The following is a 25,576-nucleotide window of genomic DNA, read 5'->3' as shown; positions in this document are numbered from 1 at the left end:
TTATTTTAAATCACTTTAATACACTTCATGATTTATTTTACACGCAAAAATTTACCATAGGTATAATAAATACACAGTATGTCGAATACAAAACAACTAGAATCGAAAATTGTGCTTATTGTACAACACCACAGTCACGTAATAAAAAAATTACTATAGATAATAATTGAGCTTCATACATTCAATGTGCATAATTTAAATATGTGCCAATATTTTACTACGTATTATGTATATTAAGACAGCACCTCTGTATTACGACGAACAAGTTCAAAATTTTAATATTGACCACTTCCGCTTCTGACTTATGTCCTACTACTCAAATAAAAAGATTTTAAACTAAAACGTCCTGCGTAAGACTAATTAAAATGTTGTAGAAACATTGTGAAAATGAAGTCGTCAGGTATTACTATATGTACCCGCTGTCTAACTCAACTATTTATGAATGGATTTGATGAACTAAAAGCCAAGTAAAATGATATTGTTCAAACTACTTACTAAATAACTTCAAAGTTTATTTTTTTAAACTCAACAGTTTGGTGTCAACTTCGGAATTTTAAATTGAACTCCGTATTTTTTTGGAACTTTTTAATAAAAAGTATTTTTCGGAATTTTATGATGCATGACGTGTTAATGTTAAAACAATTGTTAACTGAAATAAATTGAAAACATTTCAACAATAGTTTACAATAAGTCTTCCAAATGCATGTTAATATTATTATCATCAAAATTGCCCGTCAAAAGTCGGATAATGACTTTCTGGCTTTTTAAAAATCCATAGTGTCGTAAGTTGCCTTCTAAACGTTTATATTTATTCGTATTAGAGACAACTTTACAACAAAAACGGGTAAAACCAAAACATACTGCTTTATTGGAGTTCTTATTGTTTTGGAAATATGCTAAAGCATATGCCCAATTCAATGTCCATTTTTAAATAGTTTCAATTGGAATCGACAGTTGATAACTGTCGCCAACAACAACATTAATAACAATAAATTGTTCAAAGTTTTCAGTCTTTTTCAGTTAAAACTTGTTTTAACACTAACTTGTCATACATTATCAAATTCAAAAAAATACTTTCTATCAAAATATAAAAAACAAAATAAAGAGTTTTATTTAAAATTCTGAAGTAGATATCTGGATGAGAAAAAGTCGAGTTTGAAAAAAATCAACTTTGACGTTATTTAGTAGTCGGAAGAATCTCATTTTATTTGATTTTTAGTCCATTAAAATATTCATAAATAAATGCGTTATTGCTTCCCCGTTTCTTATGAGACAGCCGTTATATGCCATGATTGCGAAGTATTTTCGTAACTGTTCAATTGATATTTCACGTGAATATAACCAATATAATATAATGACAATTACCTGAAATATTTACGTATTTAGCAAATTGCTTGTGAATAAGTTAAAGAAGGAACTAATAATGCAATGAATGCGCCTACTTACACACAACCCGAAACTGAAAAATTTTTTTTGCAAGAGCTTACGGTTATTTCAACAAAAGCTTAGAATAATTTTTACAAGTCATTTAGTAATAAAATGAATTACGAAAAATAACAGACAATATTCCTATACATTTATACTAAAAAGCCCAACACTCCCATAAATCTAAATTAGGATTTAAAAGTCTGGTAGCACACTGAAGTACATTCAATAGTTACTGTTACTAATATTCTAGCTTGCTTAAAATGTGACAAATGAATGTACTAAAATGTGGTCGCCACCTATGTATTTAGCCCATTCATCCTAACTACTTAATCACATCACGTTTTCCAATTATGGCGTTGTCCCGGGGATGGAGGAATCATGTCTGGAAGCAAAAAAAAATCATGAATTAAAGATTTTTAAAATCTAATTTTGGTGATTTATTTTTGAATTAAAATCTTATAACATCGGCATAGAATCATCTAAAACAAGCAAAATATTTTTTAAAGATAATTAGAAATATTTTGGTGTGAAAATGACTAGTCCGTTCGGACTTACTTCGAACTCATCTTCAGCATAAGGCAATATTTTATTAGTACAAAAATGTAACTTGCGAGATTTTGATTTTACAATAAGTTAGTTGTTGACGTTTTAACTTATGGGTAAAAATACATAATTAATAAATTCGCTTAATACTAATCTGGTTATGAACACAACCAGACGTTCACACATATTAAAAATGCTGCATTTCTAACACCAACAACGTCAATTTACTATTTCAATTTTATAAGTTGTCCTTTTAGTTGTCTTCTCTGCAGTGCTTTGACAATAAAAGATAGTCGGAATTTAATGCTGTAAAAAAGACACCACCCCATCATCGATTTACCACACAGTTAAATGGAAAAGTTATGAGAAAGCATTGCTCTTCTTTTAAAATCAGAAATTGTCACTCTCAAATGGTGTCCATTTCACCAAAATTTACACTCACAAAAAGAAAAACACAATTTAAATTCCAATAAATCCAAATTACCCATCAAAAAATGACAGATATAATATGGACACCGCGACGTTAGAATTTCTAACTATAAATTATCAGATACCTTCTATACGGAACGAATTGCTAAACGCATTCCTCAAATTGCACGAACCTTTAAAACTCTGTGGAAGTTTTCTTCCTCATTGCTCACACAAAAATAAAAATATGAACAATCATACATGAAGAGTTACGTCAAATAATTAAAGGTGAGCTTAATATCGTCATATGACCTAGCCATTTTACGTATACTTTGGCAATACCGGAGCCAACTCGGCGAAACGAGCATGTCACGTATTTTACTACGAATATTGTTTCTATTTAACAATATCCCAAAACCGTAGGTGTAACCTCTGAGAAGTCACCGTCATATTTCAACCTCTGAGAAATCACAGTCGATTTTCTCTTTTTAAATTGTATTTCTGGATTAAAACAAAATTCATCCAAAAATAAAATAACAAATGATCTCTCCTATTATTGAAATATCTAAAAACTGATTCAGATTTCTCGGCAACGTCACAGATACTTCCAGCAGTAGATGCGAAATGGTAGCTTATCGTGTATCTTCACATTTCCTCGAAATTGCTAGAGCTACATTCCTGAAGCTCGTAAAATACATTTTCAACAAGACTGAGAAACAATACTCTTTCTACAAGCATATTGTAACCTTATATACCACATCTAATAAAAAATTTAAGAATGTAACTGTCAATGTCACTTGATTAATTATTACTGCAAAATATTACCATACAATCCACTTTCCCACACTAGTGCAGGCAAGTGCAACCTCAGTCCTTTCTTTTTTTGATGCTTTCGGGACACCTATTGCTGCTAAACGTCGACATACAATCTCTTTATCCGGTTAGATTCAATAGGACCTACGTGTACTGGTAAAGACGAACAAGTTTAAATCTCACCTAACAGGTACTGGCGCTGCAAATCGGCTGCAGCTCTCTGCATCTGCTCCGCAACATTTGGAGCCACTGCTCCACTTTTCCCGCTAGCCGCAGCAGCCTGAGCCTGCACCATTGCCAATTGGTATGGGTAAAAAAACGGCAGATGCATAAGATGGGCAGCCGAAGGTCCGCCTTGTGTAATACCTGAAACAGAAAAAATATGTTACGAAATTCAATATCGTCAATTTCAAAAAAAGTGGGACATTTTTCTTTTAACTAAATTAATAAATAATAATAGTGGGAATAACAAAGGTGCTTTAGGTTAGTTTAAATGAGTTCAGAAAAAAAATTCATTAATAGAGAATAAATAGGTACTACCAATGTATACTTTATATTGTGATTTATAGCATCACCATAACAAATGAGATCACATAAAAAGCAAAAAATTATAAATAAGTGACTACAAGACAGGGAAGAACTAACTATTCGGTATAGCATAAAGCGCAATATAATCCCATCAGCACGTTAGCAAAGGGCTAGACAATCATACGTAAAATTCAAAAGGAAAATGGGAGTGCGCAAGTCACGCTAACGCATGGTCGAACAAATGCACACCGTGAATATTTTTCACTCTCCTGGGGAAAAATTTACTATTAGTAAGCCTTTTTTGGAAATATATTAGGTTATTCTATTAAAAATGGTCTATTCAAAATTATAGATTTTTGATATACTATAAACTATGATTTTATTAATTACTTTTGCAAAGCACTTAAAGTAATTTCAATCTGATCAGTATTTATTAATTTAAAACGTAAAGAGTGATTAGTCACAATTTTCAATAAAAAAGAATAATTGCAATAATGATAATCACACGACCAATCCTGCCCAATCACTGTCTTAGATCTAATTGGAACGAACTAATCAACTGTGACGTACATAGCATATATGCAAGACCTCATTGTAAGCCATTTTAAAAACTGATTGGTAATGAGAGGATTTACGGACAAGAAATTTTACTTCCTAATCATTTAAAATATCCCGTAACTCAATTTTATGTACCACTAATAAGGACACTCCTAATGCACTAGCCATTCTCAAAAAAATAAGAAGAAAAAATACTTGATTTGCTCCAATAGCATGAGAAAGCCTTCAAAGCTTCAACCTCATTTCATGTACCTTATTGATGAATATCGAAAAAGCTTTTAAAATCATTGTTTTAATATACACTTAATTAATCATGAATAATCATTTATCAATCATGTTTACCAGTAACTAAATATGGCTATTTATTTATTTTATGTTAATATCTAATGTTTAAACTGAAAAACAGAAAAAATATCCACTTAATACTTCGTGACTACTGGAATCGGTACGTCAAGAGTAAAAAAGGTCTTTGTTCGCTTATCGGCGATTTTATCAAAATTGATGGAATTATGAAGAAAGACGCATATAAGAAAATGCTTTTCGAAAATGCTATGCCCTGCCATACCATCGGGATACTGACTTATTGGGCGGGGGTTCGTATCTCAGCACAATAATCTTTAGCACACTTCTCGCCTCTTTCGAACCTATTTGGAAGGGGAAAAGAATACTGGAACGTTGGAAAAAATGATTTGGCCTCCACAGTCGCCCGATCTCAATCCAATCGAGTTATTATGGGAAGAATTAGATCGAAAGGTCCGAATTTCGTGTCCTTTATCGGCAGCGAAACTCTGGCAAAAATTGGAAAGTGCATGGACATCAATACAACAGGAAACTTTAAATAAACTGGTGGAAAAGACGCCGCGACTCGTGGAAATGGTCATAAAAGTGAATTATGTTTTTTTATGAAAATAAAGTTTAATGTTTTTGAGATTTTTCTTTTTTTCCCCAGTTTTAGCCAACATTTTTGACTATAATCTAACTTTTCGGCTGTTTTTGTATTGTATGAACGTTTAAATGGAAAACATTCACGGAATCATAGGGTATTCAACGGAAAACTCAATTGTTTCCAAACTTTTAGCAGGTAGGGTACATGTAATGCTAATAGCGCTTTGGACAAGCCGATCAAACATTTCAAGCACAAATCCTTCATGTGCATTGCCTAGCAAAATTCGCAAATCATTCTGTAATGGATTCCTCATGGACTGGAACAAACACAGGCTGTAGTCACTACATTGTAGTGCAACTGCATCGCTCCTTTTCTTGGTCAATACTTTGCTTGGGTGCATTTTAAGAGTCACTTGACGTAGGACATGACAAATCAGGGTTAATAAATTTCCGACTTCCTCAAATCCTAGATCCAACCTCGTGTTTTTTTTGCGATTTGCAGCTTGCTAGTTGAAAACTTAAACTGGAACATTGTGGCAAAAAAATAGTGAATAATTGTTACTTAACTACTAGTGTATTAATGAAGGCGATTAAAAAATAAAAGCTAATTTTGGATTAACGCAAATAATTCACAATTCTAATTTGAAAAAAAAATTGACAATAATGCTTGAAGGCAGTCGCCCATTAACGAAGGTACTGATGGATATATGCGCGGTGCCTACATTAAAAATTCAAAACCTGTGACAGTAACTGGGACATAATAAGAAGTAGAAAAAGATACCATCAAAAACTTTATATTTTATAGCCTATCACTGGCTATTGACTAAGCGTCATGTAGGACAATACTATATTTGTTGATTTTGTATATACTTGGCTACCTATAATAAAAGTGTGTGTTAATATAAAACGACTGAAAAATTTAATTTTAAAGAGATTCATTAACGATCGACTTTCTGGACATTAAACAAATGTATCAATAGTCGAGAAGCAAACTTTATTTACGTTCCGTGTAATTCCGTAGGCCAGAACTAATCAGGTCATTCGACAGAAAATTCATTATTCGCTTTGGTGTTGGTCAGTCTGCCCATTGCAACTAATGATAACGCAACTCGAGTTACGCCAAGATCGAAACAAAGCTTTAATTAAGTAGAATTATCATTTATCGTTAATTATTAATAGCAAGGATATCACTTAAACTTCGAAAGTGCGCGTGTTCAATAACAATTTAAAAAATCAACTTACTTCTTAGCAACTGCTGTTGTAATACCTGCATCTGCGCACTATACTTATCCTGAGCGGACTGCGCTGAACTCGGATGACCGGACCTCGACGACGGCGGTGGCGTCGGTTGAGCAGGAGGCGGCGGAGCGGGCGGCGTCGGAGTAGCCGCCAAACGGGGAGCGGGTGTTGGAGTTACAGGCTTGGGAGCAGCCGACTCTGACGACGAGGGAGAGGGCGCCGGACTACTCGTGGAGAAGGAACCATTCTGAAAATTTTTTTTTTAGATATTTCCACATCGAAAACAGAAAGTTGAAATTAAATATGGATCGATTTTATCTATAGGGTCCTTTTGAAAAATTAAACTTTAACACCGTGAGTAAAATCTCTAGTGAATATTCTATTTTAAATATAACTGTATGTATGGAAACGTCAAAACGAAATATATGACTCTGCATTATTCTACTACAATAAAACCTACGACGTGGGGAATCCTCCCGTGATAAGATAATCACCTTAGTATTGCACTACCATACCGTGAGCAGAATTCATTAAACCACTTTTGCTGCTGAGCCTTAAAGCAGCACTTTGTATGAGTATTCAGGCGTCGACAATGTGATACTTTAAGGCCACATGAAAAAAACAACATATTTCCTAACAAGCTTCCTACATAATTTTTTCCAATTTGGCTGTAGAGTGAAAAAATCACAAGTAAATAAAAAAATTTGAACATATTCATACTGCACCCTGTACCTGTAGAATTACAACAATTTATTATCACTGGTCACACTTGTTAACTGAGCTACCTAATAAATTGTGGCACCATTATGGAATTGTTTTCAATACGTCACTAGTTGCGAAATAAAACGTTTTTGGTCATGGGTTTCCAATTCGAAAATTATGGATTTATTTGTCTTAATTAATTATAAAAATATATATTGGTAAAGGTCTTCGCACCAATGTTTTTTCGTACAGGTTGCCCCGTATCTAACATATCTCATTACAACGGTAACACCTTTTATTAATTAACATTCAAATTGGTTTAAAGTAGGCAAAATTGCGCAGAATATATGCAGAATTTCTTTGAGATTTAAATAATTTTCATTCAAAAAAGGTAAGTCTATGTTATATCATATCATACACCAAATTTATTTTTATTTGTTTTCTACCGAAAATAGTTTAAGACACTTAATGTTTAAATAATTGCCGATTATCACTTTTTCTCTATAGTTCAAATATCCAAATGATTCTTAAACTTGAAGTGGCAGTAAACTACATAAAATTACAAAAAAAAATAGTGATAACAACGCAGTATGCAGGATATATGTATGTATGTGACGAAATATCGAAAATTCACGCATCTTGCTTCATTCGCAACTCTTCACTTTGTTATTAACGAAATCTTTTGAAATAGTTACCTGTACAGAAAGTGAATGAACAGCTTTAAGTCACATCTTTCATATAAAATGTTCTTAAATTTGAATACAATCAGTGAGTTTAATGAGTTTTAAATAATTCCTGAGCCAAAAATAAATCTTTCAAAGCAAACTTACCCATGTCCAACGTTGTTTCGTTGTGCCGCTACAGGGCGCCCCAATTTGCAAATTAATATCGTTTTTTCGAAATAATTGCAAAACGCTTTTATCGATTTTCATTAATTTTGGAACTAAGAATTTCATAAATGGGCGTGCTTTAACGTAAGCATGATCTTTTTTACTGCCTGGAAATATTAAAAGTGGCGCTTGGTTCGCGAATAAAGGTTTGTATTTTTGTTACTCCCTGTAGGAATGAATTTAATTTTTTCTCTGCAAGGAGCTGATTTTCTTCTGAATTGGTTTGGCATCTCGTAAAATTGTAGCTAGATACACAGTTTTCCTCATAAAAAAATTTTACAATACCTTGCAATCCATCATCGTTGTGGAAAAATATTTTTAAAATGGTGTTTTGCGTTTCCTACGCACAATACAATAAATAATCCATACATCTGACATACCTAAAGTATTTACTAGGGTGGTTCTTCAGCAGATTTGGATTTATTTTAACTGAATAATTCTGGATAATTTAATGAAAGTGTCCCTACAGAATCGCCAGATGGTGCTCATGGCTATTATTTATTAGATCAAAATTATTATCCAACTATCAAAGCTGTTAAGTTTAAACAGACCGGAATGATACTGACTTTATCTTGCCCTTTTCCCATATATACACTAATTAAAATAAATACGCGAATATGGATATATTTGGTCAGTTCAAATCGCCGTTGGTAACAAAGAAGGAGTAATAATACGTTTTTAGATCCCGTTTCAAATCGGACCTTAATAAATAATGAACAAAACATATTAGAAAAAGAAGGTGTCTTGTTAAAATAAAGAAAACATAATAAATCGGGTATTTTATTCACTTTGTTTGCGAACAATCTTATTAAACAACAAGCAGAAAGAAAATTATAATCATATCTATCAATAACAGGATTCGTTTTTAATTTCCAAGAGGAGAGGTATCCTTTTTTACCACTTTTAAAACTTGGAACGCCGATATCTCGAAAATGTGCGGAACAATTTTATTTAAAAATATTTCAAATCTATCATCTCAATATGCTTTATAATCTTATGCAAACCGCTTGACAATATGTCCTTCAGTTATATAATATAATTGATTTCCTACAAAACTTACATTCTAATAAAAATTACTAATTCTGGATAATTTAATGAAGCAAGACTAGCCAAAGCAAGATCGTGACATGATGTTTAGGTTATTGTTTATAAGATAATTAAATTTATAAGCTCACAACAAGGTGTCCATCTAACAGCCCCTCAGATTCCTATAGTTTATTTGTAACTTCATAACAAATCAATTATAGGGATGTTTATGAGGCAAATGAAGGTATATTTTAAAATTAGCGATAACTCCCTGTGTAGTTTACAGTGTCTGGCCAATTTCTCTTTTGCTAATATTTGAGTTTTTTACTACTGATAAAGTGATTTCCATGTCATTTTTTTCTAATAAAACCCTCTAGTTTCGACTTTTCTTTTCATAATTAACACTTCCTATCCGTTCAAAACGCTCCTTTAGCCTTTCTAGCCTTCGGACATCAAAATGTCCTCTATTAGAAAATCGTTGTGCGTAAACCCGAAAAGATAATAAACAATTTTCATAATTCAAAAGACATCAAAACACGGCAACCCGTGCTAGACTCACACCCTTCGCCATGAATGCAGTTTTTCCTGGAATATTTAATAATTTCATTAACCCTTATGTTAAATAAGCGATTATTTTATACTAAAATGAAAAAAATTGAATGTTCTTTCACCCTACGTCACAAAAAACACACTAACGTATTTGAAAAAATGAAAAAATTGAAGTTGAAAAAGTGAAAATTAAAGTTGTTATTGTGCACACCCTGTATGCATTTTTGGCTAAATGAGTATTAGTACTTGCTAAGATCTTATGTGAAAATTAATCCTGAAATTATCAAAATTTAACTTGAAGTAAATACGATATTACTTTTTTGAGGCACTGCGAATGTCTCAAATTTCTTTTTAAATGCAGCTCCGAGTCACTGTATCTGAGGGTAAAAAAATCTAGGAACTAACACAGGTTTAAGAGAGGATTTTAACACGTAAAAAAAATGCGGGTGGTCCCATTTAAAAAAATTACACTTTAAGTTGCCCCCTTTTTTAGGACACTTTAGAGGGTAGTAGCTAATTTTAAAATATACCTATATTAGACTTATATATGTATATCATCATGATTGATTTTTTTATGAAATCACAAATAAACTCATCGGAATCGAAGGGGTGTTGAATAGATGCTCTGTATATTATTGAGCTCTTGAAGAGATCAAGTTTTTAACAGACCGCAACAAAATGTTGAAGTTGATTGCGGCTTTATCTTTATTTTATTCATATATACAGGATGTTTGGAAAAGTTGGTACAAAACTTAAGGAGGCGAAAGTAGATCTAAAGATAGTAAAAAAGTAGTTTTTTACTATCTTTAGCTCTATTTTTACCCCCTTAAGTTTTATACCAACTTTTCCAAACACTCTGTATATGTTCATTACGAAGATGACGTATTTAATACTGTTTGAAGTTCTCAATTAGTATTGTTCTGGAAAAACTTCAGACTCTTTTTTCGATCAAATTCCCTTTACAATAGAAAGAGCATTTTTTTATTTCGTCGGGGTATATTTGAATAACGAAACTACTGCATTAAATTCGTAATTTTTCTCTCCTTTTAGTAAATCTGAAAACATCGTATGTACCGTTTCTGGGACCGATCAGCTGTACCTTTACAAAAGGCAGGTTGAAAATTTTTTGTGTGTTTTCGTACCAATATCATTCCGTAGATGATTCACTCGAATGTTACCGCGACGAGGAATAAGATGTCCGTAATGCGCGCTGCACTATTAATAGGAATAATCGAGTTTTCCTTTATTCTAGACGCGTGATATATGCCATTAATGTATCCATGACTTTGTGAGTGAAAGTGGCTGGTGTTTAACTGTCATTTTGTGAGTGAAAGTGGATATTGCTAACGTGATTCTGACTCACACCTTTGGTGCTTCAGAGTAAGTTGTGGTTATTATTTCTTGTGGTTCACAGTTAGGTTTTTTTAAATCAATAAGAATGGCGTAATTAAAATTTTGGTTAAAAGTCGAAATTACTAGCAATTTTGGCTCTGGTGGAAAGAACTTAGAATGTCTTTGGCCGTGGCTGAAAAATTATATGGCATCTTAAGTTACTTCGAAGAGTTTAAACGTTTTTTTCAAAAATGATTAGATTTCTTTCTGTTTCAGATTCAAATTGTGTACGCCCCCACTTCAAATCGAAATTAATTCGAAATTCTGTTTTGAAAATTTTTTTCGATAATTTATTATGAATATTTTTCAAGAAGTTAAATTGCGTTTTTACAGGGATTAATATCGAATTCTTCGCAAGATGTCATATATATTAAATTTTTTTTGAGGGATTATGTATAATATTAACTTTTTTTCTTTTTCAAGTTTCAACAAAAATTATTGACAATTTTATTATTGGACCAGTTTTAATGCCAAATTGATTAAATGAAGATAACTACGTATCCTTCTTGCAAAACACTTTACCTGATTTATTGCAGGACCTCCCTTTACATCTTAGTAGCGAGATGTAGTTTATGCACGACGGAACGCCATCCCACTTCAGCGTAAACGTTCGTAGATTTTCAAATGAAACACATTATAAAAGATGAATCATACGAGGCAACGATGCACCCTTAAATTGGCTAATAAAATCACCCGATATAACGCCTCTAGATTTTCTCCCGTAGGAAAATTTTAAATCAAAAGCGTGTGCTTCCTCCATCGCTACAGAAGCTGAGTTATTGCAAAGAATTTTCAACACTGCAGATTATTTTTAAAATGAGCCCAACACGATTCTCAAAGTAAACATTAATTTTTTGAAACGAATTCCTTGATGTATTCAGGAAAACGGTCCACATTTAGAACATTTGTCATAAGAATTAAACTAAGTTAGTAATTTTTTAGAATTAAAGATTTTTCATGCTTTCATTTCGATTAAACGACAATGATGAATCGGAAAGTATAAATTTATATTAATAAATAATAAATATAAAATTTTACAAGAGATAAAGAAGTTTCAAAATAAAGCCAGCATGTAATAGACAAAAAATTTAAGTCATTCGTGTAGAGGGTGACCAAAATACAAACATTAACTTACGAACCATACGCTGTTTTTTTATGTTTCAACGCTTTAAGAAAAGATCCCGCTCATGTCAAAACACGCCAATTTATGTAGTAACTCTTAGTTCCAAAATTAGTCAGTAACGATAAAATCGTTTAGCAATTATTTCTAAAAAACGATATTAATTTAAAAACCTTGGTGCTCAGTAGCTGCAAAACGAAGCAAAATTACATATAGGTAAGTTTGCCTAGACCGCCTTATTTTTGATTCAGGAATTTTTGATCAAGCATTGTAAAACCACTTCAGGGACACCCTGTATTTAAAAAGTTTCATTGTAAAACATAATTTAGGAATACCACACATTTTTACGACACTTTCCAAACACAATTTTCTTACAATTTTAAAGCGTGCACAGCAATTCCTTCTCTAACCCTGGTATTTAAGTTTATACTACCTGTATAAGGCATATAGACGGATTACACAGTGCTGGGACACTGTATAAAATATGTATGAGAAAAATAAGTAGTTACAAAATTCTATTCAAAAAAATCATGTAAGTGACCATTGACGATTTCACGTTTAGTAAAAATTTAACACACGAGAAAGATTGGTTTTCGTGGAGTTTTTTTTTAATCTATAACTTAATGTCAATAACCAAAATAGGATCGAAAAAATTTAAAAAACTTGTAATTTACTCGTTTTTAACGTAGAATCACGCCAAAATCTTCTCTTGGGCTTAAATTCGGATATCAAAACTATCGATATTCGTACCGGTCCTCTTGTTTATCTCTTGCAATATCTTTGTCACTTGATGCCTATTATTCAAAAGGATATTAGAATCGTACTAACACTCTATTAAAAACTTTGGAACTAAATAAATAAGATGTTTTAGAGTATATAATATTAAGTTTTTGATATGAGAAAAATGGTAAATAACGACTTAACTTACTTGTGCTAGTCTCTGTTCTATTTCCTGCTCTTGCTGAAGTGCTTTAACGAAAGCAGTTTTCAGTCGATTAGTATGCTCAGCCTTTAGTGCTTTTTTCACATTATTCGTAACGCACTGTTCGCAGATTACTTTGGGAGCTGAAAATCGAAAAAAGTAACAACCTAGTTATTTCGTTAACCATAAATAAATATATTAGGTCATATAAATGTATTTTAACATACGTATTAGAAAACAGACCGAAACTAAAAAAAAAGAAACAAAAAATATACATACATGTATGTATTTGTATCAAACTTTTATTCTAAAGCGCAGTTGGTAAATCATGGCTTAAGCTTAGTTTACTTAAACTGGACACTGAAAAATTTTGCCGCCTTAACTATTAAGTAAATCATTAGGAAAACACTCTAAACCCAACAAAAATAATTATTAGAAAACTTATTCTTTTCCAACGTAATTATATACGTGATTTTATTGATGTTTATAAGAGAGTAGTTCTAATAAATTTATTTCTGCAATATTATAACATTAACATGCCATTTGAGAATTTAGAATAAGATATGCATTTCTCTAGTTATAGAATATTCTGCTGCTTAGAGAAACACGGCGAAATAAAACGTATTTTCAACTTTTGACTTTCCCAGCAAGTCTAATTTTTTTTGTAGAACTTACAGAATAATTTCCAATAAAACGTGAGTTTGGACATCATTTTCATTTCACCCTATATATGGTGAATCAAGTTTAGTAGAACCATCCTTAAGTTATGATTCAGCAACTCGGCCTAAAACGACTCAACTAATCCCTATTTCTCTACCCGTCGAAATATAAACACATACTAATAATCTGCGAATTAATTTAGCTCTCAAAAATTAACACGTACCTTTGCTTTTACCCTTACTCTCCCACTTCCAGACAGGAGTAAAGTCCATACTGCATTGACTGCAACTATATGGTTGTGGAGGCAACGGCATTTTGGTCTCTTTCGTAAGGAAATCTACGACATGCTCTAACCCTACCAGATAAATAAAATCTGTATTACTTGGGTTTGGGATGAAGTGCATTTCCGGGGGTGGAGGTTTTGGTGGAGGTATCTATAAAATAAGAAATCATAAGGACAATATTAAAAACTAATGTTAATGATGATAATTAAAAAAATAATTAAAAAAAAAAAATATATATATATATATGCATATACACATGTACTTGGGGAATAGTGTGATAAAATATCATATTGCTCTTATTTTATTTAGGTAGTAAAAGAACAAGAAAACTAATATTTTTGACCCTACAGTTTGTTGCACAAAAGCGGAGCATTTTTTAATTTTTTTGTCAATTAGAACCTCTTGTATGTTATTGCATATTTGTCCTCTAATACCTGCTACAACTTTCAAACTACATCAAGTGTATTAACAAAAACTGACGTAGTACCTAGACGCTAAAGGCATGCCAAAGAGTTATATGGGATGCACATTAAATTATGCAAGATACTATCTACAGACCGGTTAACTTGAAAAATTCAAAATATATTTTGATCCTTTAAAATAATACCCATATCTAAACTAATCTAACTTTAAGTTCTATTAAGACATGTTTATGCCGACTCCCTCTAGTTTTGACAGAATATTGACTTTTATTAATTTTTTACTCAAAAAGAGGCTAAATGTATTAATAGCATAAATAACCAATTAACCTTCAAGACCCAAACAAAAAATTTAAACATCAACATAATTTTATCGAAACATCCGTCTATCTTAATAACGTCATAAGACACTTAATTATTTCTTCTGAGTAAAAAATTTATTATTATAGCTTTCAGTGCTACTTACAAAATGAACTTTCGCTACGTTAGTTTTTGTTAATATAATTGATGTCCTTTAACAATTAGGATAGATATTAGAAGAACTCGAATATGCAATAATATTTAAGGAAATGCATAAAAAAAATGTTCCCAGGCTATCACCAATAATCTATATGGTCGAAAATATTTTTAAATGATAGGCCTCTTGGTTCTTCATAACATCCACATAAAAACTTTTTTCAAATAGTACAAAATAAGAAAAGTATAAGACTTTGTCAAACTATTGTCCCACCTGTGTACACTAGCCGGCAAAAAATTAGGTAACATGGAAATTGAAGTATATGTCTAAATACTTTATATACGCAATTACTGTAAATTATTGCAGATAATTAGATCGGAATTCACAAATGCATGTAAAACAATGTCCAAAGAAATGTTATTAATAACTAAGAATCGTATAATAACGTGTATTTCGTCTTCTTACATTAATTCTTACTTGAATTCAAGGAGGCACACTTTACCCTAGTCGATGTTTTTTCAGTTCTACAATCTTAGTTACCTAAATTTTATCACAAATGTATTTATGCTTTGTTAGTATCACTTTATGTTAGGGAAAACTGATTTAGTTGCATACCTGAAGCAGAGTTTTCTCCAGTTGTTTCCTTAAAGCCAGCTTAGCAGCAGCTTGTCGTTGAGCGGGAGTTTGATTATCCTCTCTGGACCTATCCTATAATGCAAAGAAACATATTGCTTTTACTATTTTAACAGATGAGAACCAGCAGGGAAATTCATTAAAGACCACGAAGATTAACGAAATTTGGATAAGTAAAAAAAATTACTAAAGGGCTTAAAAACGATTTTTAATTAAATTAAAGTATTTTTTCCCTAAGAAAATGTAAATAGCAAAACATTCAACGTCCATGATTTGCAGGAGCGTGCCGAATAAAACAAACAACAAAAGTTGTTTAGTTTTTCAAATCTTTTTTTATCTTTTATTCGTGTGACAGGTCCATGTTACATCAATGATCCATATATTATTATTGAAATCTACGAGATTTTTTAGCAGATATATATCTACGGTCATTTATAATTTCTGTAAATTTGCCACAATTAATTGCTCACTTTTTCTACCGGCGCAATGTACGGATTCGATTTTGCTGACTAGTTTCAGATTAAATTAAGTTTGTGATGTTTTTGACGTTTTAACAATTTTAAAGTACATTTTAAGTTTAAAAACGAATTAAAAAAATACCTTCACCAAATGAAACAATTTCATATCTTTAACATAGGGATTTTCAATTTCGAACTGAAATACAAATTCTTTTAATACGATAAACAGAGTGGCTTTTTAAGGTACTAAGTAAATAAATGTACTTTTTGGTTTTTCGTAATACTATCTACGGAAAAATGTTGTAATTAAAACGTGTATCTTAACTTCAAATTCGCTACGTTCACGCTTTAAACAGTCTCGATTATTAATGGCCATCATTGACACACTTGTTAGCAAATACCTTTTAAAATAGTTAGAAGTTATGACCCCTCGTCTGACCTGGCAATACATAAGTGATAATTTTATTTTAGCTCCCTGCTTATTTAAATGGAAGTTAGGTCGATTCACTTGTATAATATAAGAGAAAATAAATTTGAAATAATCAGTAAGAGTTGTGATAAATGCGGAAAATGCAGGGCTTTTTGTGCTTGCGTTATCTTAACCATGAGAAAATCTAAGTTCAAAGTTATAGACTTTGTAGAAAAAGTATTAATTCATTTTTAAAATTTTTCTAAGCCGGGTTTTGCATTTCAAGCAATCATACATATAAAAAATGTGAAAAATTGACACTTCTAAACGCTGCAAAATAAAATAATTATTGTACGACACTATTAAACATTTCTGTAGTACATTTTGTAAATCTTTGAATTATAGAAGTTCTCCATTTGACTTAATATTGTCGTCGCGAACGCTTACAAATTCCTGCATTTGCCATGCATATTTGAAATATTTAAATAGGGTTTGGAAGGGGGACTAACTTCACATATTTCAAAAAACGGTAGACACTAATTATTTATGATACATATTTTTTAGGTGAAGTCATATCACTATCGCCTCGGCCGTCACGTTTTATGAAGTTAAAATGTCCTCCTTCCTGACCCTGCTTGAGTATTCAATGCAAATGTCATAATTTCTTAAAAATAATAAATCATTCAGAAATCTAAAGCATTGACTACATTTTAGTTACCTCTGGAATAACGTTATGTTGAGCCGATGTTGTCATTCCCAGCGGTTTGTTATCTAGTCCCGATAAACTCTTCAGCAGCAGCAAAAATGCATAATATAATCATAGTTAATAATAGAGTATCATACAGAGTGTCCCATTTTCAATGTCTTTACGAGGTACCTCGCTTACTATTGACAATAGGACGATACGGCTTTCGCGAAAGTTGAATACTGTTATGTGAAACGAACGAAAGTATATATAAATATGTATTGGCTCTCTTAATTTTTACTATAAAGAAATTCTTAAAAACTGCTATTTTGTCTTCTTTATAAGTGGATTGCCATTCCAGATTTCAAAAACGTATAAATGGTGTCCCACAGATTTTTTCACATAGAATCCAGTGGTATGGTTAATTTTCCTGCAACTGTTTTTGGTTTAGCCACAAAGAACTAAACTTATTACTTTTATAAAAAGACACCCCAGCCATTATTAAATATTTTGTACCAGTTTGTCAATTGCTTTGAAAAAACGCAAATACACTTTTTTAATACTTTTTCCCACTATTTATTTTATTTTATGCGGTAAAACCATGCAATATAGAAGAAAATGTGACGCTATTATATTCTAAGTCACAAAATTTTCTGGATAGCGCTTTCACTAGTCGGAAAACTAAACAAGGAATAGAGTTTTGATAATGTTAAATTTTAAAATCGTCCTATACAAAGAAAACTAAAAAAAGCATTGAAAAATCTGTCTGTATTACTTCGTTGTACAAAAAAGTAGGCAACATTCGCGAAAACGACATCCTCCTATTTTCATTAATAAAAAAAGATACTCTGCAAAGGTAGTAAAATGTTGCACCCCGTACAATAAGAAATCATGAGTGTCCTTTTGATGCTACTACAACGATTGTGGTAAGAACAACTCTCAATCAATGCGACTTCCCGAATTTCCAGGATTCACACAACTTCAGGGAAAAGGACATATTTTTTATGCATACTATTTAAATATATTCTTGCAATTCTTACATTATTAATAATGCTGTAGAAAATGAATAAATACCGAAGACCTGTTCTTCATTATTCTGAAAAAACTGCATGTAAAATAACAGAGTCGAGGACATCAACCTGAATATCTCTATTAATTCCAGGTGATTCAGATAGTTATGCTAATTTCAGTTATTAGTTAAATCTTAACTTTACATTGAAAAAAAACTCAGCCACCAAATAGTCCAGATAATTGTCGCTGCAATGAGAGTATAAATTTACAAAATATTTTAAATTGATAATTGCATAACGTGGTGACTTATTTTTGTTAAACTTTGCTTTAATAATTTAGGAATGACAATGGAGACAAAAATTAAAGGGAACAAGAAAAATAAACAAACTTTTCACGACTTTCTCTTGTCATGTAATATGCATTAGATTCATTCATGTGTATTTAAATCACATGAATCGGAAAAAAAACGGAGCAGAACCGAGAAACCCTATCATGGTCTGTTTTGATTTAAATTGAGCTACTTTAGGTTACCCTGTAACTTTGTAGCCCTGTACATCCAATAATAAGAACCTATGAAAAATGAATGTTTCTCGCGAATAATCTTAATTTTGTTGATAACCCTTATTTTTTTTACTATATATATTGTTTTCAGTTTTTAAATTTCATAGTTATAGTTCTAGGAAATCCCGACATTGTCAACGTTTGAAAAATCTTTCATAACCATAAATTATCAAACTTCAAAATTCAAAGTTACATCTTTTTAAATTAATCCTCAACCGACCTCGCTTTCTTTATAGACCAATAACATTTGCTTTACTTACCTTGACAGATTGAGGAGGAGCAGGCGTTATAGTAACAGAAGGCGACAGATCTTTGACTCCCGGAGGGAACCCAGGTGGCGGTCGTGAAACGCCACCAGGTCGTTGCGAAGATTGATGTACCGACAAATTCGTAGCACGACCGCTCGATAGAGGGGTAGCCGTAATTTGAGGGCTATGAATGTTGCTTCGAATTGCTGATGTGGTTTGCTGAAAGTTAAGATTGTGATAGAAAGCATTACCTTAGAATCAAATTGATTTTAATCAACGTTTAAAGAGGCAAAAGTGAGGAAAAACGTTTCCGGATCGTCACAAACAACACTAAACATGTATAATATTCTAGTCGGTACTCTTCACACATATTCCTGACTATTTATGATATACCAAAAGTGGTTTTCTTTTCTTTATGTCTAAATAGTTTTATAAAATAACCTACGTGTCCCAATAAATATATAAATTTGTTTAGATTTGGTTTTAACTATGCTACATAGTTAATTTCATCATCATAGTTTTATGAATTGCTTATTACAAGATTATTAACTTCTACCTAACTATCATAATCTGCAAAAACAACTGTAAGTGTGAGCTCCTTAAGTCCTAATAGAGGTTTATCAATGTTTTAAAGATATCATGAAAACATAATGGTTTTAATGCACCATTTAAATTTTAGTTGTAACAATATCCGGTAAACCACTTAACTTAAACACACTACAAAAATGTGAAACACACAACATAAACACAAATTTAAAATGGTACTTGGCATTTTAGTTTTGTCATTTTAAACCAATTTACCAAGAATTTTTTATTTCCTCTAGTTCAATTAAAACACAGTCCGCATTGAAATTACAATCTATCTATTTCTGAAATTCTTATTCATTATCCTTAATTGAATTATTGAAGATTTTGTATTAATGGGGACTTTCTTCCGCGCTCTCTTTCAGTAAATTATCTTGCTAATAAAGAATGTAAATAATAATCAACCTGCATTGTAGTCTCCAGGTTGATTGATATTTTTGGGAAAAGCTGTCTCCAACACTGAATCATTTAAGTTCTGTAGGTTTACTTTTACACGACGGATTGAATATTCACATCGAAAATACAAGGAAACATTCAGTTTCGTCAAATAATAAATTCAATAAGTAATTTCGATTCCAATATTTCAGAAAATTACCACATCTAAAAACAAAAAGTAACTGTCTGAACTTCGTCTAATTTCCGTTCCTATTGCCTCTGGCTCATTATGGGATTTTCCTACTATTCCGTGCAAACTGTTCTTGCGAGATCTCTTTCCTTCTATATTCCAAAACTTTGATATTGTAGTAAAATATTTTTAATCTTTTCCATTGTCTTCTTTCACTATTCTTTGAAAATTTTAACATATCTTTGCATATTAGGTTTTCATTAATTATTTAATTATTAAATAAAGATATTTTAGGAAAAATTAACATTTAAGAATGTTTTAGAAGCAACTAAAATGACAAATTACTAAACGTAAACAAAGTAAATGTGTCATATTTTACACTTTAAGGAGCACAGTTATTCAGTAAAAACAGCTTGATAAATAAGCATGGCAAGCAATTCATAATGCCAAAACGCATAACATTTAAACATACATAATCATTCTAATCTTGTATTTATTCTGCCAAATATGATTCATGTTGCACCAGTCAGGAAAATGTCTAACTTATGGTATGACTATCGCTTATAATCCCCTTCCCATGTTATCAAATTGGTTATACACACCAAGGTGATTTAAAAACTAAACATAAATCAATGAGATAACTGAACAATATAACGTACTACCAAGTCGACATATGCTTTTTTTAATAACGCATTTTAAATTTCATACGACAAACAATGCATTTTCTACCAATTGGATAATCTTTTTCAATAGAAAAAAAGAGGTTCGTAATGTGACTGGCCTAGTTTAATAGCATTGCAATCAATTAGTTCTTGAATTGGCTTATCATTAAACTTATAAACCAATCATGCAAGTCCAACTTGTCACCACATAATTTGATTTTCTCTGAATCAATAAGTTCGACTTAATTTTTACACATATGAGTTTTATGTACTTTGTAAGCAATTAATCTGCCATCTTTAGAAATATTTTCTTGGATTATAACAAATAAGGTTATAGTTAATATATCAAGAGTCACAAGGAAATTATGGTACCATGACAGGCAATAAAGATTAAAACGTTTACATGGTATGTTTCATGGTACATTAAACATAGGCAATTGCCCTAGAGTAAAGTGCATATTAAAAAATATCTACGGTTGCCCAATTAAAACGTTACACCTCGATTTTTATTATTTAAGATGGAAATGTGTAAAAACACTCGAACATATCAATTTTTTATGAGGGGGACTATTTTTCGTTGTATTTTGAACCCTTCAACTTCAATCACAATAATTAAAAATTATAATAACAATTCATGAATGTCACTAAATTACACCCAACATGTTACACAATAACGACGCTGTGAACCAAATTTATTTTTTATATAGACGTAAATATCCGTCATTTCTAGCATTTAGTAAATTAATAAGAAAAAGTAATATGAACACTATTTTCATTTACCCACTTTTTTAAGAAAATAATTAGAAATAAAGATTAAAATTTAAATTTGATATTTCTTTTCAAAGACTTCGACAAGCTATCATATCAACAGGGGGACTGAAGTGACTTCAAACTTGAAAATTATAATTAGGGTAACACTATCCTTAAAATGGGGTATCAGTCAACACCCCTTCCCATTAAAAATATTGAGGATAACTGTCACCCCTGTTCAGAGGTTGAAATTGAAGGATTGAAAGAATAATAAAAAAATTGTCCTTTTCAAATAAAAAATCGACTGGTCCGAGCGTTTTTACACATTTTAATATTAAATTCTGAAAATTGAGGTACATAATTTTTGTTGAGCCATCTTGTATAACATTTTTGATCGGCCTAACTGCATTATTTCATTGATAGTTTCTCATGACCTTCAATATACTATTGACAATTGAAGTGTCTAATAAATTAGACTATTGAGATTTTGAAAAACCAAATTTTAAAAATTCTATATTACTTATTACTTACTCCTCTCAAAACAGAAGGAACTCCAGATGAAACATTCTTCGAATTTGGAGCAGTCGGATGCCTTATGTGAGCAGTCTGTGGCGTTTGACCTTTACCAGCATTTGTAGGAACCTTTAAAGGAAAATAAGTCCCTAAATTAATTATTTTTGTTCCACAGTAATGTTACCATTATCACGTGAAGCAATTTTCATGGAAATAACAGTATTACCTTAACAATAGTAGGAGTAATAATCAAACCGCTGGGTAAACCAGCTGGCGGCAATGCTGAGGGTGGAACCCCGGGAGGCAACTGTACAGCCACATTTTCTTTCAACTGCTGCGACTGTTTTAACTTTTTCAATAGAACTAATTTCATTTCCTCAGCTCTCAATTCTTCTCGCAACCTCCTTAGACCTCGATCCCTGAAGAGAAAAAAAATTATCTACCAACTCCTCAACAAAAGAACTTAGTCAACTCTAGAACAGCAGAATTTTGTTTCTACCTCTGCTTCAATTCTTCTGGAGACAATTCTTTAATGGGCGGTGGCAGAGGTGGCATTTCTCCGTCACTAGAATCACTATCTCCAAACACAAAACCGGCCCCATTTAATCGTCGATCAAGAGAACCATTAATCAATGCATCTGGAGCTTCGACATAGCTGCGCGGTTCAGTTCGCGGCCTCAAAACTCGTCTGGAATTCACCATTGTGGTTGTGGATGGGATAGAAAATGTTCCAAAGTTGTTGGAGGGGGGTAATAGACGATTTGGGGGATGCTGTGGAGCGTCCCTGATGATGCTAGGTCTATAAATTAAAAAACTCATTGTAATGCATGTGAATATGATAAGGAAATGTATTAGGTGAAGGGACTCTTTAAATGTTCATAATATTAATATTTCATAAAAAGTACATAAAAAATGATATTTCAGAAATGGCACTATCTGGCCAAGAACAATTATCACTAAGAAAAATTAATCAGATCTTTTTTACATGTAACAAATAACTGAAAGTCTTATTCACACTGCTTGCCTCTGAGGATTCAAAATTCTATGCTAACTTAAACTAACTTAATAATAGCTGCAACATGATTTTTACTTTGAAAATTTTTTATATGTCAAGCTTAGCTCAGACATTCTCAAACTCTGTAAAAGTTAAGATGTAGAATGATTTGACTTTCTTCTGAACATGTAATAAAACGATTCTATAAGAGATAATATCTGTTAGTTAAGATTAGTAGTAGTTTTTCATATAAATGTATGTTAACTGGCGCCGTTTTAAGTCATCCCCTTCCAAAAGTTGGAATTCAAAGTTGTTTCTAATTAGTTATATAAGATTGTAAAAGAGGGTGTTCATAAAACTTGAGAAACAAAATCTTCTGCTGTAAGAACATTTTATAACGTTTTTTCCATGTACCTAATAATTTTTCTTTATTTTTAATTTACACCATTGTACAGGTCCAGATATTTTATTATGTTGGTCAATATCTACGTGTCTTATGAATAAAACGATAAAAAACAGAAACACCTATAAATAAGTAAAGATTTCAAATATAACATTTAAAAGAAAAAAAATCTGTTTACTTAAAGATTTCCAATAAAAAAAACAGAAGGACTATGAATTCCCATCTTTTTTGATGCCAATGAATTTTTTTTTTCAATGCTGTAAAATGTCCCTGTATAAGTAAATTCTGATCCCCAAGTCTTATTAATACTCCATTCCACCACAAAAATTGCAAAACTAATTAAGATGATATGTTAGAAAGGGGCACTTTTGGACATAAGTCTATAAGAATAGCTACCCTTATTTACTTTTGGAAATATCTTCTCTTAACATTCTTCAAACTACATACCTTTTTGAAGACAACAACAATCTGAATAATATTGATACCTATTAGCTAATTCGCAAACCAATCAGATTAACTGACTATTATTGGGAAAGATGCCAACTAGTTATAAATCAGCTGATAGGTAACAAGTATATTCAAATCATTATTTCTTAAAAGACCTATTATTAATGCCAAAAAGAAAATTCAATGAGCAATAACAGGACTTATAAAAGTATAAAGGAAAGGAGAATCAAACAGAGAACTTAAAAAAAAAGTGCTTAAAACATGCTTGAGACTTGTAGGAAAAATTCTATAAAATTGTAGCTGCTTCCCAAATATATTATTTAATTTTTATTTAGAAACAAAATCTTACTTTCAGTGTACCCTCAATGCACATAGAAGTAAAAATCTTTGACAAGCTAAAAACACTAAAAAATCTTAGTATTTATTTACTTATTGAGTTCAACAAAGCAGGAATCCTTAAACCTTTAGCTTATACTTATGTAATAAAACAATATAAAAGCATATTGAGTACCTAATTTGTTATAGTTGATACCTACTTGCAAAATATGCTCACTATCTAAAGCAGTTCTTAATACAAATTATAAGATAGGTAATGTCAATTTCGATTTATAAAAACTATGAATTAAATATATAATTGGGTGCTAGCAATACATACCCTATGCTCAAATCCACAACAGCTTCATCAACTTCCATAATTTGACTGATGGTTATCTTGTTTTGTTCAGGTCACACCATTAACTGGTTATCCAACAATAACAAACCATAATGCACCAAATACTGAGTATTTTCTTTATTGACAAGTCTTTTGGAGTGCTTGTATTGTAACTACTTCAATATAAAAAGCACCCTAATTGATAGAATCAATTATTGCAAATCCTAGTCCCTCTCAATCACTTACAAAGGCACACATATCTCATAATGACTTACAATTTACAATTACCGGAAAACGTAAATCAGTCTTGACCAAATTTAGAGAGTAGATGTGAACGGCCGATGATATGCAGATCCTATAGGTATGCAATTACTTAGCAATGTGATAGTACATGTAATGAAATTGTTTAAATAAGTGATAAAAAGACTCAGTATATGAAAATCCAATTAAAACGACACCCCACACGAGATATTTCCGAAATAATATATAAATACACCTCGGTCAATTAATGAACCGAAATTGTAATCTAAAACCTCCAGTTGACAAATCGATTATCTTCCTGTGCACATACACATACACTTTTCCGTAATAAATAGAAATAATTATCGGGAACAAGACCGAAAGCCAAGCTGAAGCGAAAACACGAAAAAGTTTCCAGTACATGAAAAAAATTACCTTTTCCACAAATTATTTATAGTTTTACAGTAAATTGGTCAATTTTTAATTATGTACCGGAATAAAACCTTCCTCTGTTAAAATAACAGACTGATTAAAAATTCAACATGGCGGGCGGAAAGATAAGCCACACGTCAAATTACCTTTGTCAATAGTGTCACACAACTTTCATTTTTTCATAAGACATAAGTACAATTTTTCGCTACTCCTCTTACACTTATTACTCCGCGACTTTGGAAACATTCTATGTGAAAAATTAATTTTAAATAATCTGATTTTGTATTTAATATTTTATGTAATGTATCTGTTTATTGATTACTTTTTTATTTCGGCACCAGTCAAATATTCTAGATATTAACATGAGATAACAAAATAGAGGGGTATAGCCCTTAAAGCTATCTAAGTAAATTGGCTAATATGAATTTTTTGAAAAAATTTATTGTGCAGATACTTATTAATTTTATAGTATATTTTATACATATATCTCAAAGCACTCATTAGC

The 25,576-nt window shown here is 31.4% G+C and overlaps 1 protein-coding gene across 3 annotated transcripts; it reads right to left on the bottom strand.

Annotated features, from left to right (window-relative positions):
- Positions 1-25,187, bottom strand: simj (simjang). Of its 3 annotated transcripts, XM_066296150.1 has the most exons (13): positions 25,075-25,181; positions 24,403-24,754; positions 22,403-22,702; positions 22,130-22,322; positions 21,922-22,032; positions 18,841-19,047; positions 17,042-17,110; positions 15,439-15,531; positions 13,887-14,097; positions 13,010-13,146; positions 6,406-6,649; positions 3,376-3,558; positions 1-1,810 (listed from the first exon to the last, which is right to left on the bottom strand). In XM_066296150.1, exons 2-13 carry the CDS (start codon positions 24,438-24,440, stop codon positions 1,764-1,766), a joined length of 1,833 nt encoding a protein of 610 aa, XP_066152247.1. In that variant the 5' UTR covers positions 24,441-24,754; positions 25,075-25,181; the 3' UTR covers positions 1-1,763. The 3 variants fall into 3 exon arrangements, with proteins under 3 accessions (XP_066152247.1, XP_066152249.1, XP_066152248.1); XM_066296152.1 differs by lacking the exon at positions 24,403-24,754 and having other exon boundaries at positions 25,075-25,187; XM_066296151.1 differs by lacking the exon at positions 17,042-17,110 and having other exon boundaries at positions 24,403-25,176.
- Between the last annotated feature and the right edge of the window lie 389 nt (positions 25,188-25,576).

Source organism: Euwallacea fornicatus, chromosome 24 (genome assembly GCF_040115645.1).
Source record: "Euwallacea fornicatus isolate EFF26 chromosome 24, ASM4011564v1, whole genome shotgun sequence".
In the NCBI taxonomy this organism is placed as follows: Eukaryota; Metazoa; Arthropoda; class Insecta; order Coleoptera; family Curculionidae; genus Euwallacea; species Euwallacea fornicatus.
The sequence above is the reverse complement of the archived record's forward strand: the minus strand, read 5'-3'. Positions and strand labels throughout refer to the sequence as shown.